Source organism: Halictus rubicundus, chromosome 2, assembly GCF_050948215.1.
Source record: "Halictus rubicundus isolate RS-2024b chromosome 2, iyHalRubi1_principal, whole genome shotgun sequence".
NCBI classification, from domain to species: Eukaryota; Metazoa; Arthropoda; class Insecta; order Hymenoptera; family Halictidae; genus Halictus; species Halictus rubicundus.
The window spans coordinates 22,491,647-22,512,296 of NC_135150.1; the positions used below are offsets into that span (position 1 = coordinate 22,491,647).

General features: G+C 34.1%; 1 protein-coding gene across 1 annotated transcript; it reads left to right on the top strand.

Annotated features, from left to right (window-relative positions):
* Window positions 1–12,355: 12,355 nt before the first annotated feature.
* Window positions 12,356–20,351, top strand: LOC143365638 (uncharacterized). Its single transcript, XM_076805989.1, has 3 exons — window positions 12,356–12,575; window positions 18,362–18,613; window positions 19,032–20,351. Exons 1-3 carry the CDS (start codon window positions 12,515–12,517, stop codon window positions 19,262–19,264), a joined length of 546 nt encoding a protein of 181 aa, XP_076662104.1. The 5' UTR covers window positions 12,356–12,514; the 3' UTR covers window positions 19,265–20,351.
* The last annotated feature ends 299 nt before the right edge of the window (window positions 20,352–20,650 follow it).

Below are 20,650 nucleotides of genomic sequence, written 5' to 3' on the forward strand. Positions count from 1 at the left end.
TCCACCAAAGTTTTAAGTTCAATAATGTTGTAAGATAATTGTTCAATTGTATCGTCGGAAGTTATTCGGTCCCAATATGCATAAAATATAAAAAAGAACAATACCTACAAGCATTTTCCTACTGTGATGTAAATAATAATAATATCTGTATATTGTTAATTAGTAATCTGTATATTATTAAATCTTGATGTTCGTAATAAATGTAACACTGTAGGTTCTACAAGAAAGTGATACAAAACATACGCTACTGGAGTAAACAATATGATTGAAATAGTTAAGTGCGAAGGGAATTATGTTTTTCAGAATTTGCTTCATTAAGTATGTCTTCTATTTCTGTAGGTTCATATTTTATTTTATTAACTTATTGTTAGTGTTAACCACGATTAGCTGTAATTATTTTACTATTGGTTGGAATAGAATAATAGTAATATTGTATGCTGCGTTCAGTTAAATAAATGGTTCTAATTTGTTATTAACACAAAAGGGGAATTTTTTATGTGAACAGAAAACTACACGAAGTATGCAAAATTTAGGAATCTGTATGCATATTTTGTTTAATCTGTAAATCTAATAATGTTGCTATCAAATAAAGAGTAATTTGTGTAAAATCGGATTGTTAAAATAAAATATTGTTCACGAAACTTCGTTGTAAACTCGAAAATTCGTTTGCACAGTGTTCAACTCCCTTGTCTGTTCAATACCAGACATTTCTACTTCTATTAGCTCTGTTTCTCGTTTCTATTGCTAATTAAGCTAATTAGTTACAATAAATTGAGGAACAATATTTCTGAATAGAATGTAATTTCATAAAATTACATTTTTTAAAAATTGCAATATTAGATTTGGTATATTCAAATGTGCATATTTATTATTTTAAATAGCTGGTACATCCGACATTAATTGTCTCGAATTCAAAAAGGAAGATTTATAGTAATTATAATAAATTTCATTTAATCTTGTAGATCGATATCTGCAATCGCACACGTTTAATTGATTGATCAATCCTTTTACGAGTAGCACATGTCTCCGGTAATAACAATTTATAGCGAGACCTAAACGATATCCTATATTTCATCAAAGTCCAGGAAATGAGTAAGGAGTGTCGTCGGTTTTTCTATTGGGAATGGAATAAAATGACCGTTTTTATTCGGGTTGGCCACCGGCCAATCGAAGTTTCATATTAGTTGGAAACTATCGGTTCGAGTAAATCTCGAATTTAAACAGAAAACACAACGGGCATAAAGCAAATGTTTCTGACCTGTATACATATAAACATATGCAAACAATTTTTTTAAACCAACTGCTGGAACAAAAACTAAAGAACACTAACTAGAACACTTCTAGACTAAACTTTACTTCAAGAAACCAGAAATTTTTAACATTTTTTATGTAATCCAGTAAATTTTGGCGAGAAAATGCCGAGAATCCAAGTTTTAATCCTAGGTGATCAGTAGTTCAAAAGTTATGCGTATGTAAAGATGTGCGATTTTCAGCGTTTTTGACAGGTAAGGGTGTCGCCATCTTAGCATGTATTCAGATATCGTCCAATGAGCGGAGCCGAGGAAGGGAGGGGAAGGGAGAGGGGGAGAAATCTACGTTATCGATATCGCCGCGTGCTTATGCTGCCACCTAGCGGCTCCGCTGGTTAGACAACGCGCGATGCTGAGTACATACCAACATGGCGACGCTCTTACCTGTCAAAAACACTTAAAATCGCTCAACTTTAATCACACGCCCAACTTTTGAACCAGTGAATTCCTAACAATAAAACTTGGATTTCCGGCATTTTCTCGCCAAAATCTACAGGATTACGTTAAAAAAAGTTAAGAACTTCTGGTTTCTTAAGGTAAAGTTTAACTTACTTTTAGATAGATATTGGGCTGGGCAGAAAGTCTTTTCGCGTGTTGTAATATTTACAAATAAGTTCCATCTTATCTGATATAATTGATAATATATAATTGTCTATTCTCTTTATATATTATATTAATATATAATATATATAATACAATCAGTATTATGTTTTCCGCTTTGTAATGAATGTGTTTACATTGAAGCAACGAGCAGAGTGATGTTTATTAGACGATCAAGTGTTGGGAATGAAATATTACAAAATAACAAAATCTTTTTGTTCTCGATTATTTCTTTATGAAACATTTACTAGCATATTTGCGACACTTTTCTGATTGAAATGACACCAAACACGACACAATTTGGATCGTATTTGCTTGTTTAATTCACGATTCAGTAGAACCTCGATTATCCGAACCGACATCTGAATTCTCCATTATTTACGTGTAAGCAATTCGGTCCATTCATATCCCTCTAGAGCTTTGTGTAACTTTCAAGTATACCTCTCAAGCCATCAAAAAACTTTTTAAAATAAAACAGGAAATCATATTTTGGATTTTATTAATATAAAACATTATTTCGAATTGAGAGCACTTATCTCTCCATATTGGTACATGCTGCTCCCAAATATGGTACGATCGCGATTGGTTAATTAACACTACATGAAAAACTAATACATAATGTAGAAGCAATAAATGCAAAATTTCTAAATTTTCTTCTATTTATGCGGAATCTATGATTGATTGAGAAGAACCTGCCCATTTTCAAGAACACTTAACAAGAACAATCGAGGAACAAACGTTCTTCCGCGCGACTGGCCACGTCGTCCTTATTGTTACATGCACTCGGCGATCCTATTTGGCAGGACATCGGCTGATTTATCGGCCCGAGAAAAGTTTCTTTCCGGGGTGCTTAACGTCTGGCTGGCGATGCGACGTCCCTCTGGAATACAGGATATCCCTCGCTGGAGAGACGTTTTCGCACGCAAACTGGCTTCTGTATCAAGCAGAATGGCCGTTGTATCTTAGGCGAATGGTTGCGTAAACGGGTAAAGGCATAGGGAAAATAGGGGACGAGTCGTTGAGACTGAGACCAATTGAACGAATTGCCTCGTAAAATCGTTTGCATCGTGCGAGTTCTTGTCAGGGATGATAATAACGTAACAGAAGGCTGCTGGCCGCGTCCAAAATTCGCGAATGTAGGTGGTGCACGTTCCTCCTCGTCCTTCATCGTTCGCAACAGCGTCTCGGACCCGCCTTCAACGATGGTATTATTACTATTTGGGTCGCGGCAATGTGGCGCCCGGTATCCTGACGCTCTACAGACAGTTTTCACCAAGCTACGCGTTCATTATTGCAACCCGTGGACCCACGCCTGTGAACCAGTCCCGGGTTCATAGCTGCGAGAGTGTGTTCCGCCGGCTTCGATGGAACCCTCAGAAATTGCCGGGCAGGATCGATTTTCTTCTTAATGGAACTTCGAAGAAATTTGACTCGAAAACTTCAACGCCGTCCCAGAAATTGTAATGGCGACAGCGGGTTCGGTGATTGCCCCACCCCACCCCTCCCGAAGTAATAATCAAGGAAGTGGAGCATTAGTTTTCATTAATCCATTAGGGCTCGGCCGGATAAGACTATTTTTATATCTACTTATTTTTGTCACGAATGCATAAAATCGTCAGATAAAAATTAAGATAAAAATTGTCTGCATCGTTTGTAAGAAACAGGAGCCAAATAGAAATTGCATTCTTCCATTAATAATTTTTGTATGATGAGAATGGTACGTCGATATTTTAAAATTTGTTCGATCTATTTACTGTTTTAAATTTTACTTACCCGTTTTTGCCATGAATACATAAATTGTGCTGTCTAATAATTATTTATTACCAGACTCTTGATCTTTGTGCCAAATAAGAAATTTCTAAATGAATTGTTGGAAATAAGAGTGAAATCCGCGATTTTTTTTTGTTCATCGTGATCACCTGTGATTTTTTTCATATTATTAGATTTAGAATTTTAAATATAGACATTCTAGTAATATATAAATATATAAAATACTACATCAAAATATGTGAGAATATACATTACAAATAACGGCAATATTCAAAGTGAACATAGTTATTGCCTAACTCTGTATATGAAAATAAAATATAATATACACAATTATATATTTTATACGTATAGTTACATTAGATTATACATAAGTCTCTACGTAAGTTAATTTGGATTACTAGAAATAAGATAAATATTTCCTATGCACACTTGAGATTGTAATGGGTGCAAACCTAAACACAATAAATAACATAATAATAATATAGTATATAAAATTCTATATATTTTGACTGAATATTCTATATATTTAAATTATAATATAATGTATAATTAACATTTATAAAATCTTCTATATTTAGTGATTCTAATCATAGAAGTCTTTCAGTATTATCTGCTGTTTATATTATTGGTTCCCTGATCGTAAATATTGATTGAATATAGCCTGTTTGTTAACACAAGCTCGTAGGGAAGCGTAAGATTGATGAGAAACGGATAATGGTATACTGCGGTCAATGCTTACAAGCAGAAGCAGTGAGTAATGGACAGGCACGTCTCGAATTGAATCCGGCGCTATGCCGGTATACTTAAGAAACCTTTAAAATTGATTTTTTTTTTAAATTATATCTCGACTATGTAAAAATTTGTTTGAATCTCCAATTTATTTTAATAAGAGTAATGACTAATATTATTTGGGGTTGCACGAGTTGCTCATATGTTAAAGCAGTCATGACCAAATACGAAGTTAATGCTCCTCTTGAGAAGTTTGCATAAAAATTGACACTGAAGCTACATAAACATTATATCTTTTCTTGATAATTATAATAAGACGAAAATAATCCAACAGCATTTCAAAATTCTTCAGATGTTATTTCTATTTTGCATTTGACGTGCTTACATTTTTATCATAATACATAATAACAGTTTCCTATGATTGACATGGAAAATTCTCATTCTGCTTCAAAATCAGCAATAAATAATTGTTAACTGTCTATGATAATATCATTCATAGATAATATGATTCAAGACTAATTTGCTGAGTAACAATCGTAATTAAACGTACACACGATAGTTCAACAATGCCAGAACCAGAGCTTTGTAACTCCCATGGGCAAGTTTCATTGTTGTTGCGGTAACTGTTCGATGCATATATCATTTTTGATGGTGTATTAAATCAAATCCTTTCTCCTGAAGATATAAATGTATAATATAATATCCCGACTGCTGCAACTCCTGTTGAAATACTATTCAACTGCTGCAACCGATTTATGAAAACAATATTACCAACTGACATTTAAAATCTACAAACACAATGGAAAAACAAATTTGAAAATAGTTTAATCCACAGGTGGATCGAATGGGCAATTCGCAATTCGTGTTTTGGGTCTATCATGCTGTATAAACGATCGAGGGAAGGATTTGTACGTATGCCAAGATCGTTATTTGTGTTACAGGATGCCTCAACCCCATTTAATTGTAAGGATGACCTGCTACTACGATAATGGATGCCATAACGCTGATTCTTCCGCGAGAAAGATTTATTAGTGTGTCATGATGCCTCGCTCACGGAGTCTCGAGAAAATGCGTGCAAAGTAAAGCATTGGCTCTATTGTACCGAAAGATATAACGATTTTTGTACAAGCAACTGAGTGAGCATTGTTAGTTGGTGCTCGGAGGTTTCAGCTCTAGTTAACTTTGGGTCCCGATTTTTCTCTAATTGTAAAAAATGATTATTAGTGGGTGACGATTGCTTAGAAAATAAAATATTGGAAACTATTTTTATTTATATATTTTTATTCGTGTAATTTTACTTTGTTTCATTATATATTTTATTTATACATTAGACATGTTAAAATTGTACTAATTTTATATTTTCATCTAAAAAATATACTATTTTTATATTTTCATATGAAAAATCTACTATTTTACTCTTTTTATGTTTTCATACAATAAATATACTATTCTTATATCTTTAATAAAAATATTACAAATAATCATTGTGTTTGTAAGTTATCTTGCATAACGTTATTCAAATGCGATTTAACAATTGCATAATAAAGCTTCATGAAAATGATCTAGATATTTTTAATATTTAGATAATATCGAGTTTATTAAGTCTTATTATAATTAATCATCCTCACTGAAAGCAAGTAAGATATAACTTAACAATAAATATTATAATGCACGACGACGTTGATAGACGTTTTTCTTCTGTTATCAATTAATTAATAGCACCACCTCAGAACAAGACATCGTTGACTGATAAAGTTAGAGTATGAATGCTAATAAAAATGTCTCTCTCCCACGGCAATGACATCATGATTTGAATGAAAGAAGTAGAATAAAATTGTATGCAGTTAATAAATCATAAAAATGACAAATTCTGAGGATATATCTAGCACAGTTATTGAATCTAACACGAATTTTTAGTGAGAAATTCTTCTACTCAATGTATCTGTGTTTCTTCCTTTTAAAAAGCAGACAATGGTTTTCTATTGTAAACGCTCTTTGTGCGATCAAAGTGTAAAGGGTATACGCGTAATGCTATTGTTCAGAAAAAGTCTTCAACCTGTAAGACAGACGACAAATAGCCCGACTACGTGAAAAACTCCCTAAGTGACGTTGAGTTATGAAATGAGCTATACAGTAGTTGACTTATATGGATCTGTGACCGGAAGTCTACCAGATTCGTTTCTTACGATAAAAATCGCGAATGATTTATGCGACGATCATAGTAATGCACGTTGCCATCAACAATTTCACTATCTTGCGGACTGTCGTTCCAATGAAACTGTAACGGACGCAAAGAATAATTAAAACAGTCAAATAAAATAACTAAAACAAAGTTTCATAAAAAATTAACATCACTATGTACACTATTCAAAATTCCCTTTTACTATATCTATTTTCTTCATTTTCACAATAATTTATACAGTAATCTACATACTCCTTTAATCTCACTATTTTATCTATATGATAATAAACTAATCTTGTTTAGAATAAAATTCCTATCCTCGGAGTAGGCCAAAGATCACTAGGCTATTTGATATTTAAATTTGTTCACAAAAGAATAAATACGAGTTTTTAAAGAATAAAAGGATTGTTCCATTTCAAAATGGTCTAGTGACTTTTGGGACACCCTGTATGATAAATATTCAATTTTTAACATTTGAATCGGGCGATCTTTCAATTATGGGCAAGTAAAAAAAAATAATACATTACAAACAAATAAAACATATAAATGGTCATAAAAATTTTAATTTAATTTAAATGTAAGTACAGTATAGTTTCTATCAGCGTTGATGCTATAACACGATAAAGTGAAAGTATTATTCGTTGAACTAATTGTAAGATAGACAAGAAAAATTTCTGAAAGGCAATAGCAAGCACGAATGACGAATTAAATCGTCAAACGTGCTTAAAAGATTAACCTAATTACTTAAGTTATCCTAATTACTTAATTTATTGTATTAAAAAAAAAAAGAAATAAGTACAAGTAAGAATTGTAAAAGTTAAAAGGAATATAATAAAAATTTGTGTGGTTAAGAATGTTTTAAATGTAACAATAGATCGGAGAGTAAATAGGAAACAATATACATGTGAAAGTGTAAAAGAGATAAGTGTTGAATAATAATAATAATGTAAACACGATGATCAAATATGGAGAAGCATTGATGAATAAGATGAGAGACGTAAAAGAGTGCAGTAAAATAGATGGAAATTCTGAGCATAACCGCGAATAGGTAAAGGATACTGTGGTAGATTCTCTTAGTAATTGCTAAATCCAAAACTGTGAGCTAGACGGCGTCGTTGGCGTCCTGGACGGGCGCCACGGCGTCGGACGTCTCTCGCATACATCCTTCTTCTTTATTGCAGTTTCTTTATCAAAATATACTGATTTTCCCGTAGAACCGGATCTAGGTAAAAATAAACGCGCGTCGCAGCGAACGAAACGATTCTAATCTACGACTAATAATTACGTTTCGCGCGACGGTTCTCGGCGTTATTTTTTTTTTTCAAAAATTCGTTGGCGCGGGAGAGGGAACCGTTTCCCAGAAACAGGAAGTAAGAACTTCGGTCGCATATATGAAAGAAAGAGGCCACATAGTCGGATAAACCGAAGCGGAATTCAACGTCATTCGATGAATCTTCGAACTGTTGAACTGAACGAATAAATGTATTTACGTACGAACCGCGGATGCAGCGAAAAATGTAGAACAGTTTTCACTAGGAAACACCGAATTCTCAAGGTCTTTCAAACACAAACACTATTACAGCTTTGTTTATTACCTCACAGATATGTAATTCTACACGCAGCTTCTCCGGGAAAGAGGCCATCCAATTTCTTCCCCAGCTGCGGTGATTCGAAGAAATTTTAACATTTTAGTGTTCGAAGACTAAAATTCAAAAATAGGGTGCCTGACCAAATTATTAGCATCGTTACAACATAGAAAAATTATGAGAATGCAGTATAGCCAGGTTTTCATTTAAAAATTGATTGTTTTTTTTATCGGTGACTGTATATTTTCAAATTTAAAGTCTAAGGTCATTTCAAGGTCACGCTATATTACACAGGATATATTGGTGAAGAATTCTGCACAAGACAATATTGCATAAGAATGTTAGGTATAATATGTATATTACAACAATGAAAATGATGTGTAAATATTACTGTAAAAAATTATGAATCACTTTGAAAAAAGAATGAAAGGAATTATGTTCATGGAAAAAATGTTTATTTCGTTTAATTTACTACTTGAAACCATTTACATTGCAAAGAAAAAACATTTCTCATACCGTCATAGCTGGAGAAGATAATTAAACGGTCTGTATAATGTATAATTAGTAGACTGCAGATCTTCATGCATTTATGGTACGTGCAAGTATGTTGAATGCAAGAAGACGAGCATATTAATTAAAATTAATTGCGTTATTATTCTATGTTTATCACAAGGAATCTTCTAGTCGATGGAAAACAGAGGTTTGCATAAAATAATTAATAAAACTAAGAATTTATGTAAAGATCCGCAGTCTAGAAATTAAATAATTCATTTTTGCGGTAAGTAGACTGTATTTTCTTTTGATTTTACATTGTATACTAATGTAATATTGTAAGGTAATTGTATTGGAAGCTAAATGATTTTCAGGGGTGGTTCTTTTATTTCCGAATTAATTACGCACTTGAACCGACATACTTTATGTGCCATTTTGTCAAGAATGCAGTTTTAGTTAGACTGAATGTTACCATCGTATTTGACACAATTGAATACATATTTCGTGTAAAACTGATACTGTTTCAGAAACTGATTTTCTACATAATATAAAGCGATGCAATCATTGTACGGAGAACGGTATTGATCAATGAAATAGGCGATATACTAGGACATAGTTTTGCGTGACGCAACAAGTGAATACGTTAGAAATTATGCAAACACTGCCTGTGACCTGGAAGATTCATTGGTATATATTATTACACCAAATGCATTCTCGAGAAGATATACGTATAGTATACGTCGTATACATAGCAGTCAAACCTCGTTGCTCACTGGGGAAAAAGAAGTTTCAGCGTCGCGAGATAGATGGGAACAATAAGTTTTCTGATTCAAAGCCGGAAAAAATAAGCAAGAAATGGAGAATATAATGTTTCGTGGCTTTCTCCAAAAAAGTGGAGTCTCGATTTCGATTTGGCTGGGTACGTGTGCCATTCAACAGGCCTTGGCTAGCCTGTTCACTAGTTGCCGTTCCTCTTGATCGTAAATGCTCCTATGAGTACCTGACCAATTTTTAGACCGATTTTCTTAAATCAAGCACGTCGCACAGTGTGAAAAATCTTATGGTATTAAAAGAATTCATTGCAAACTATTTATGTAACCATGAAAATTCGGTGAATACACGTGCTGTTAGATAGGCATCGGCTGTTGAGTTTGTTCATGACCTACCAATTCTACTTCCTGCAAATAGGGCACACGAACCCAGCGGACCTTTAAACTCACTTTTCTCGAAAATAAAAGCCTTAAAGAAAAAGCATTATTCTTTCTTTTCGACTTATTTGTACATGTAGCCTCTCTGGGACTTGTACCAGATAGATGACACCCTGTAGACAGAGTGGCGTATAGCTGAAGCTTTATTAATTCAAGCAAATCCTTCTGTAGACGTGTGCAAGAACACTTATATCAAGTATGAAATTTCTGCCGATTTTTTTTGTTAAAAGAATGTGTACATCTAGCTCAATTGTTTTAATCGGATATAAATAGCAACTTTGCTTGCCCCATCTGTTTTGTAAGCTCATTTGTTGATTCAGTAGAGACTCTCCACAAGAATAGTAACAATTCGTCTGTTTTCAAATCTGAGTCTCCCACTTAAAATAAAACTGTTTTACCTGAATTTCAACAAAATGGAGTGAAATACAAATTTATTTTCTTTCTTAATATGTTCTTGAGAATATGCAGATATGCATTTCATTTACGGCTTCTACGATGGGAATGCCCGAGTTGCTGCGAGGGAGTACCAACACCGATTTCCTGGATGAAGAGCACCGGATTACAGAGTGTTCATACATTATCACCGACAATTATTAACAACAGGATCCTTCGAATCATGTCTCGAAGGAAATGAATTCAATGGAGTTACAAGTCAACGAAATCGCATATCAAGAATAGTGAATTTTTTTAATAATAATCCGACAGCAAGTGTTCGCAATGCCTCGTACCAATTGGGATTATCACGGTCGACTGTATGGCGAACTGACCACTCTGAAAACAGACATCCGTCTCATTATACCAGCTGATTATGAAAAACAATTGGAATTCTGTCAGTGGTATGTGTATGCAGTGCAACAAGATAATTTGTAACCTTACGCCACTCGACTTCTATCTGTGGGGAACTTTGAAAGATAAAGTGTATCAAACACGTCACAAAAAATTCACGTAATGAATTAATACAAAAGATTAATAATGCATTCAATGAAATAAAACAGAATAGAAACGAAATTCGCACAGTTATAAATTCGATCGTTGATCGCTGTCAATCATGTATTGTCAAGAACGGTAGACATTTTGAAATGGTGTATTAATTAACTGTGTAAGTTATTCTCGCTAATGCTAGCTAATGCTCGCAATAACAGCATGTCGGTTAGTATTCCTATATTACTTGTATTTCGTATTTTTGTTATAACTTTTTAATAATGCTCTATGCGACTTATGTTTACCTAACATTTTTTTCTTATTTAGTGCCATACAATATATTGACAAATTATATATAGAATATATAAAATATATTGTACTTATCAGAGGTCAACATTCCTTCAGAGCTCGTTTACATCAATGTATCGACGTAAACGGCCATCATTTCGAACATTTATAAAATACAGGTATTTTGCTTCCATATTTCAGTTTTATACGTTTTTTCTGTCCTTGACCTTGAATGACCTTGGAGGAATATAGTCACTGAATTCCTAATGAAAGGGACTATCATTGTAGGTGTCTAAAAAAGGGTGGTTCCATTTACAAAAGTCAAGGTGACCTTGATATCTCTAAAAAAAATGACATAAAAACCAAATTTTTTTTGGCATCGTGTCAGCCCCATCGTACCATTCAACTTTGTCCTCACCATATTTTACGTATCTTTAGAAACAGCAAAGATATTTGCGGTGCAAACGTTAGGTGACTCACCCTGTATATCGAGAATTCACTGAATTTTCAAATTCTTCTAATGTTTTTACTGTTGCAAATTACACCAGCACACTGTCGTCATAAATGCATAACTATTTCTACCAATGTTGACATATACCTGCAGACACAATATTGTCATCGCAAGCTTCCTAAATCAATTGCCGCGGTTTTAATCAAATTGAAGACCAGCAAACTACAATCCCAGACGTGTCCCCTTCCATGTTGCGTTTTAAATCACAGTTGTAAAACGATTCTTGCAGAATACCTAATCTGTAAAAAAAAAAAGAAAGAAACAATAAATAGCAGCCGCAGAATATAAACGCGACACGGACCGGAGCTTTCTACATACGAGCAGTCCGCAGAATTTTCCGAGCGACCTGATGTTTCAAGAACCAGCAACAAAATTGATTTTCGAAAAAATGCAAAACCAGAACACCGTCTCGATCTCCGTCGTCGGTGTCACGCGGAATGACCGCACCACCTGTTACGAGCCACATAGACGTAAACATAAACACGCTCTAGACGCGTATGCATAGCTCTCTAGAAGAGAGGAGCTCGGGAAACAGGAGTTGGCAAGTGCGTCGCGCTGATTCACGCGCAACGTTTCGAGATTTACGCAGAACGGAATCTACGCGTCTTGCGCGAATACGCGATCCTCGAATCGGTGAGGAGAGGAGAGGAGAGGAGAGGAGAGGAGAGGAGAGGAGAAGGGGGTTGGAGCGGCGTGGCGCCACGAGCAGGAGAGGGGAGAGGAGAGAGAGAGGAGAAAACAGGAGGAGAGGAGTGGCGTGGCGAGTGGTGAATCTCGCAATCTCTTACTCGCGATCAGGCTGTCGACACGACGACAACCCTTCCTCGAAGCCAACAGTGCTTTACCCTCCGTCACGCATCGCACGGTTGTTCGCAGTCGGCTTCTCGAGGACGAGACTCCTTTCACGAGTAACCACCATGCAACCAAGGATCGCAGTGATAATCGTCGGTCTTGCGCTCGTCTCGGTGGTTCGTTCAGGTGAATATTTTCCTTACACCGACGCGAACAGAGTACAACCAGTGAAACGTGGTGAAAACGCACACCGACTTCCGCCGGAGTGACACAGTCGACGGCGATCCGAGGATCGGCAGTGGTATAGGCGCGCCTGTGGTCAGACGCGCGTACTTCGCGAATTCGTCCTGCGAATCGCCGAGATTGTTAACCGGCAGAAAAATAACAGCGTTTTTCTTTTTTATTTTTAGTTGATCGTATTATTGTTTCTTCGAGCACGTACCGCATGTTGTTTGATTTTCTATTGTTGCTTGACTTTCTTCAAAGAATCGGTAATACTTCAATATTAATCCTTCTAGAATTTTTGAACCAGCTGATGGTAGCCTGTTTTTATGTATTTTGTTTTATTGCTTTCGCGATGATAATCAGATGGGTTTTCAGTTTGACAGTAAACCGAGCACTAAAGGTAACTAAATTTGTTTAGGTGTTTTCCCTATGGAAGTATCGTTATAGTTTTAACAATTGCAAAATGAGAAACCTCAAATCGCTTATGATTGTAGTTGCAATAGTTGTAAAATAAAAAATCTGAAATCGGTTGTCCGACCCTTATTTGAAGTTTCGTTTCCCATGAGAGTATCTTTGTAATTAATGTAATTGTCAAATGAGCAGTCTGAGGTCGGTTATGCGACCAGTAATAGTAGGCTTTGTGTTAATTATTGCAAGTCGCAGTGCTGGTTGTGTGCACGGTCTATTACCGATTGAATTAGTTTAGTTGAAGATTGTTCGTTGCAAAAATTATTTATAAACATGGAAGCAAATTAAAATGTTTCTACCAATTTTACTGTTATTTAATATTCGGTTCCCCGTGAAAGTATCTTTATAGTTGCAACAATTGCAAAATAGAAAATCTAGATCTTGCAGATATAGTGTTAATAGTTGTAAGTTGTACTGCTGATTGCGTGTCTATTAACGATTGAATTGGTTTAATTGGAAGCTTCGCTACAGAAGTTTGTTTAAAAACCTGGAGGCAAATTAAGATGTTTCTTGCACTAATTACGGTACAACTCGCTGCAAGTTCATGCAAGTTTCTCCTTTATAAAACAAGGAGCAACAACTAACAGGATAAAGTTTCTCGATGCGAAAAAATCTGAGCGAACTCTATTGTCTTTTGATAACTAGTTTTTGCTAGTATTCTCGTTCCCTGCGATGAATATAATGAAGCTATAGACGAACAGCATTGAAGGAAATTGTGAGGCAAACATAAGTGCGTTTTACTTTAATGTTTGCTAATATGGTTGTTTATCTTGCATGAATATATTTCGTTAGATCTATAATACTGGTTTTATGGTGGTAGCAGTTCAACGCAAATTTAAACTGTTTAAAAATTGTTTGAGATATTGATTAGGGTTTGTTTTATGACGACTTGCTAAATGTTCTACTACTTGTTCTGATGCCAATTTTCTGATACCGTGTGCTTGAAAGTATAGTCGTTTTCTATCTCAAATAATTCACCATGAATTTATTTGTAGGTCTGCACGGTATTTTTATTATTAGAATAGAATTAACTTGTAAACATAAACAGCTCGATGCAAGAACTTTATAAAATGTATTGTGTATTAATAGTGTTATTATTTAATCGTTTGTTTTATAATTTTGTGTGACGAATCACTAAATTTTATTTATTTCGATATTTTTCAAGGACGAATTTTTCCCACGAACTTTTGATTGTGAAATATGCGACGAAGCTGATCGAATTTTCCCATGACGTCAAGTGATTAAAGCGGGTCAACTTGTGGTCAATTCTCAAAAATTAACGTAACAACAGTTTAACTAGTTACCCACTTAATGCGATAAGTAACGTAATTAACGACTCTAGTACGATCACGATTTAATCTCAATTTTTTAATGTATATAAAAGAGAAATGCAAGAATGGTTAAATCTATATAGCAATCATATTTTCCAGTTTTCTTTAAAACTTTCTTAGTTTAAATATACAGCCATTTATTTTAAGTTACATGTCTTATGATGATAATTGTCTCATCAAGATTTTATAATACATTTAATAATTCATGTTATACAAAACATATTTTCATATTTTTTAAACAATTTTATTGTTTTACTATTTTTACCTAATAAGACGTACTGCCTAGCATAATCTTTGTACATAAAAGTGTGCTTGTAATATAATCAAGTTGATTCGCAACTTACATGAAGTTATTATATTGTCTATTTAGACAATAAAATGAATTAATAATAATTTATTATTATGAATTCTTCTTTTCCATTATTGTTCAAGGCTAAACGATTAAATTTTCATATTGTTGTTTTTGAAATTCGTTAGTTCCTATATCTATTTGTCATATTCTTTTGTTTATAAAAATTCTGTCTTGCATTTAGTACATTATGGAAATTGTGTGCTTTTAGTCTCCGGTTTAATTGTAATTTACGTATTGTATATTTCACTTCTGTATGCTATTTCATTTTTTGTTCTCTTGTCTCCTAGCACCCTGTTACTACAATTTGTTCTACCATTCTTTTAGTTGCTAGTTATGGTTTCGATTTTAGATATTTAACTTTTGTTATTATTTCTACTTTTATTACTTTTGCTATTATTGTATGCATATTCATATTTCGCTATAGACAAATTTTCTTACCCTAACTATCTACCGTTTTAACCTTTTAGCCGCTGAACGTTGATTATACTCGTTATCATGAAACGATAATTGTTTATACCTTGTCGAGTAAAAATTAACATTTGCCTATAGCATTCAGATATTTTCAGATATTTTTTTTCTTTTTACTTTGAGTCAAGGACGATATTTAAAAGCAAAATGCATTGAAAGTATCTACACGTAACGTGACTGATAAGATATCTACACTGTGCATATTATGAGGGTATACACTTTAATTTGAACTAAATTTGAACTAAATTTGAATTTCAAAAATGGATTTTATGTTCCAGTAATTTGCAGATTAATTGTTTTGGTACATAAAAATAGTGCGCCCATGGGTGCTAACGATGCAAATCATGGACTATTATCTTGTAACATGTTGTGCAATTATTTATTGAGGTTTAAGAGGTTTCTCTGGTATTTATGTTGGTTTATTGTAGGTATATAGTTGGTTATAGAAAATTGTAAGGAATTTTATACGTCTTTGCGTCCGTGGCGTTTTACTTCAAAACAGAGGGATAGTGGGTTAAGTGCAGTTTGTCGAACTGTAACTGGCCAGTGCTTAGGGGATGCGAGTGGCGTCGCGACTTTTGGCGCCACGACGCTGCGACCCAAATAATAACTACATACTCTGGTTTACGGATACCGAGAATCAACATCGTTAATATAGCATAAAATTTTACCGGAAAATAACTTCAAGCTGCTATCAAAATATTATCTTGGCCATAACGTCTTCGAATTTTTCTTTTTAGTTTATTCATAGTTTTATTTGCGAAATTAAATATTGAAAGACACTGCAAGGTGACAGAACGTTTTCGAATAGAATAGGGTAAGGGACCCAATTACTGTGCCCACATTAATTATACTTATTTTTAAAGCATAATTAAAGCATTATTAACTGATTTTAATGAAAAAACTTAATATCTCTTTTTCAATATTTATTATGCTTTAAAAGTGAGTATAATTAATATAGGCACAGCAATTGATACCCCCCCGCTTAAACTCATATTTTATGAATTTATTGATGAAGACAGTTCAGTAGAACTCTTAGTATATTGGTGATATTATTTGCAAGGGTAAATATTAAAATAATACAAGGACATTGTGAACTAGCTGAATGTTTTGGAATAGATGAGACAACATTTACATTCTATTAACTTAAATTTAATGGAGAACCTTCAATCTATTCATTGTATTATTTGCAATTTAAAATAAAACAAGGACATTGTGAAGTAGTATAATATTTTGGAATCGATGAGACAACGTTTACGTTCTATTAACTACAACTTAACGAAGTAAAACTTACCTGTAAATATTGAAACATACGGTAAGCCTCTCTAGTCAATTCATACTTTGGAACACTAAAGCAAAGACATATTTATTTGCTCAGAAGCAAAATACACATTCAAAAAATACATTTTACACCTAAACACTTTATAGATTAAATCAGTTTTCTCTGTTTATAAATGTGAGGGTAAACACGTGGAACTTGCTGTATGTGAAAAATATATAGAGTAAAAAAAATATGAAAATATATATGAAATATAAATTTAGGGTGTTCTAATCAAAGCAGGTTATCTAACTATCTTCTCCTAATGGTTCTTGTGTAATTTAGATAGTTTAAAGTGTCACATTAAACAAAAGAAATATGTTTTTATGAATATCATTGTTTCAATGTTTCTTTAAGGCCATTTATAATTTAAAGCCATTTGATAAAGTTGATCAGGGTCCAAAATACTGATGAATTTTATTTATATTTTTTCTGATTGGTTTTATAATAATTTTGGTATGATGGTCGTTTAATTCGCAAGACGCCAATTGAACTCGCAAGAATTGATGTTTTATACTCGCACGAAAGCAAAAATGGGTTTACTATCGTGACTTCCATGATTTATTAGATCACGCTCGATAAAAAGCAAACGCGAAGGGACACTGAAAATGCAGTCGCGCTTATAAAGACCCTCGGGAAACGAGACCACACTGTATTGGTTGGGTGGAATTATGTGATGGCCAAAAGGGAGTCCGACGTTGTTGAAGCGACTACCAGGCGCCGGAGGGAGCAGATTATTTACTTCCCCGGGGAAACAAAGAATCGTTGGATTGAAATGGACTATAATCTGGAAAAATGGCTCTCACATTTCTTCAAGAATCCATTTTTGTAAAGAGCGTCATGAGTTCTGTTTATTATGTTTCCACAACTGAAACGGAGAGTCTTTCTATTTTAGTTAAAACACGTTAATTCTATGAATAAACAGAGGAGCATTTCTGTTCTTATTTTATAATTGATCAGAACTGTTGCAGACGTTTAATAAATCGACGCTTGTCATCGAAATGTTTTGCAAAATTAGCATGCAATTATAGTTTTTTGTTGTCAATATTTTGCCGGTGGAGGTAGGTATACAATAAACATTAATTTTCTTTTCCTTATACATAGAACACTATTGACAACAATATAGTTTTAATTGTGGTAGTTTTGAAAGCAATCATATGGCGAAAAGCTGGTGTACACATGGAGATTTTTAATGTGGAATGTGTATTGCTAATGTTTGCGATAACAATATAAGACATACAGAATGATGGAAATATCTTTTAATACTAGTCTATATTGTTTATTATTACATCACGTTGTTAAATTGACTCCTTGACATTTAAACCTTTTTTCGGAAACATTCCTAATACGTATAATAAATATCTTATGATTTCCTAAATTTATTTGTTTTCAATAATTCATGCGTCAATATATTTTCATTATTATTGTCAGTTTTTATTACAGCAATGTGGAACATTATATAAATATTATTGCTATAGAATTATATGAATAACATAAATAAGGTATGTTGTCTGTTTAGTTTTATTTGAGCTTACTTAGTTTCAAAAGTTTGTACTTACCTATAATGTAGCCGGTAAAAAATATTAATGTTAGTATAATATTGACAATAAATTATAATAAGGCCGATTTTTATACATTCGTAGTGTTACAAAATAGTATTACAGAAATCTTGGAAAGAAGTAGTACTCTTATAGAAATCCCTTTTATTGAAATTATTCGTGCAGGGAACGAAAATGGAAATTTGCAGAAATATCAGCGTAACAATAAATCTTTTGAAGTGACTTAAGAATGGAATTGTCTTGTCTCGCAGATACCAATTTGAAATGCTACATGTGCACCTCCCTCATCAACCCACACTGTGCCAGCGATCCAAAAGGACACAATATCGAACTTGCCGAATGTACTCTCAGCCGTATGTCCGAATGGCAACGAACTATTCATCAGCACAACAGCTCGAGCCAGCACAACATCTCAAGCGTGATATCGCATATCTTCGATGTGGATCATTCGAGGAATTTTAAGCCTGTTGCACCTATGGCCTGCGCGAAAGTGGTCCTGAAGGGTAAACACCTCATTTTCAATCATCAACGAACAATCAATTTTCTCATATTAATCACAACGGATTTCATAGAATTTTTTATTGTGTAAAAATTTCGTGTTCTTCGATAATAACTCCTTAACGGAGCCGCGGAGAAGATTTTCGCAAAGAAAAGAGTTACTTCAAATCAGCTCAGGAAGTACAAGCCTTTCAAGGAAGTACACAATTTTTGGGACAGTCTGTATATCAACACATATATCCATAATATAACTGCTTATAATACATTGTTCAGGAAAGTCCATAGAATAATTCTGCACAAGAAACAAGGACATAACCGTTTCTGCTAAGAGTAAAACTAAAAATCACAAGCCCAAAGGAGGTCGAATTATTCTGTACAGTAGAATTTCCAGATCTGTCATTTGTTTATTGATTTTGTTGGCAGTTAACAAGCAAGAGGTTACGGTGAGAAACTGCCAACCAGCGAAGACGGATACCATCGATCCCTGCAAGTCGATCCAAGGAAAGGCGAACGGCGAATCCTCCAGCCTAGAACACTGCGATCTTTGTACTCACGACGCCTGCAACACCTCGCCCGGCCTCTCACCCCGAATCTTCGTCACCCTGTTGTCCCTTGTTGGCACTGTAATCCTCGGTGGCTTTTACAACGGCGCGTAACCTTTACGTGTCACTTTATTGAATTGACTACGATCGCCGTCGGAGACGCGTCACGATCGATCTCATAGTGCATTCTAAAACTCGAACACATATACATATTGTTCATCGATGTCTCACGTTGTTTCACGGCTACAAAAACCGACCTAAAATCCCTTTATTACCCTTTATTTCAAAACAACGCGCCCCTTCCTTCTCGATTTATGAAAAAACCTGAATTTTACATTGATATATTCATTTCCTACCCGTGAATTGCCTGTTTGATGACAAACATCAGCAAGAGAGAGGCTAAAAGAATTTATTTTCAATTGAAGTAAGCAGAAAATTTTCTTCGTGTCGGTTATGCTTGAATTATTTTGATCAAGACTACAGAACAATATGCTCTCTATTTTTATCCTGATTTTCCGGGGATCATTTTCTTCGGACATTATAGCACAGTTCTTGACTCCTTTCTATCTGTATTGTCAAGTGTACTTTAAAATGTATTATTACAAATCGAGCATAATTTGTTAATTTAAATTCGAGGACGAAAATGGGAGGAATATTAACATACTTTTATGCAACTTTTCCCGAGGGATAATTGCAATAATGTGTAATGGAATTTGCTTCGAAATCGATCATTTGTCATCCTGTTTTCCCACGCGTAGAAACGTACGTGACGTTCGACTCGTTCTGCTTCGAGACACAATAATTTTTGATTTTTCGACGAGTTGGCCAGCGGAACTTTGTATACCGAACTCGAAAAGTTTATATTGTAGTCGGCGTAATTTAAGCGATCGCGTGCAACGTGTCCCGCAGTCGTGAGTGCCCGCATTCAAACTAAGATAAACAAATAAATCTTGGATGTTGTTATATTCATTAAAATGCATATTTGCGATCTATGGGTATTTATGGAGACACGACTTTTGCAAGCGTAAATAACTAAATATACAATTATTATATACGTGCGTGTGTGTATTATACGGACGAGCGAGCTTGTAAATCGTGATATTTTGGTCGGTGTCTGTAAAAGAACAATTATGCTATCGAGCTTCTCAAGGACAAATAAAAATATTGCACAACTATAACGAGTCATGCAATGTGTACCGATTGCGATGGAAAATCATTACAATGAAATCGATAATACCCCAGTAAGAAATTCAATAAAATTCCATTCATCAAATTTTGCAGGTTGCAAATGTGGAATGAGTCGAAATCTTTATTTTATTATGGGAAAGTTTCCAAAATTGGTTAAATGAGAATGTGAATAGATTTCTTTGGTTGTTTCAATTGTGACGTTATTCTCTTCTTGAAAGTTAATGAAGTTTATAAGTTCGTCTTTATTCCTGCAAACATTGAAAGCATTAATTCAAATTCAAAAATATTAATTTTATTTTTAATGTATACCAA

Excerpts from the sequence above, each read along its gene's own strand:
- LOC143365638 (XM_076805989.1), top strand. The coding sequence starts at position 12,515 with ATGCAACCAAGGATCGCAGTGATAATCGTCGGTCTTGCGCTCGTCTCG. Across the intron at positions 12,576-18,361 it reads CGTCTCGGTGGTTCGTTCAG|ATACCAATTTGAAATGCTAC; the intron begins GTGAATATTTTC and ends CTTGTCTCGCAG. Across the intron at positions 18,614-19,031 it reads CGCGAAAGTGGTCCTGAAGG|TTAACAAGCAAGAGGTTACG; the intron begins GTAAACACCTCA and ends TTTTGTTGGCAG.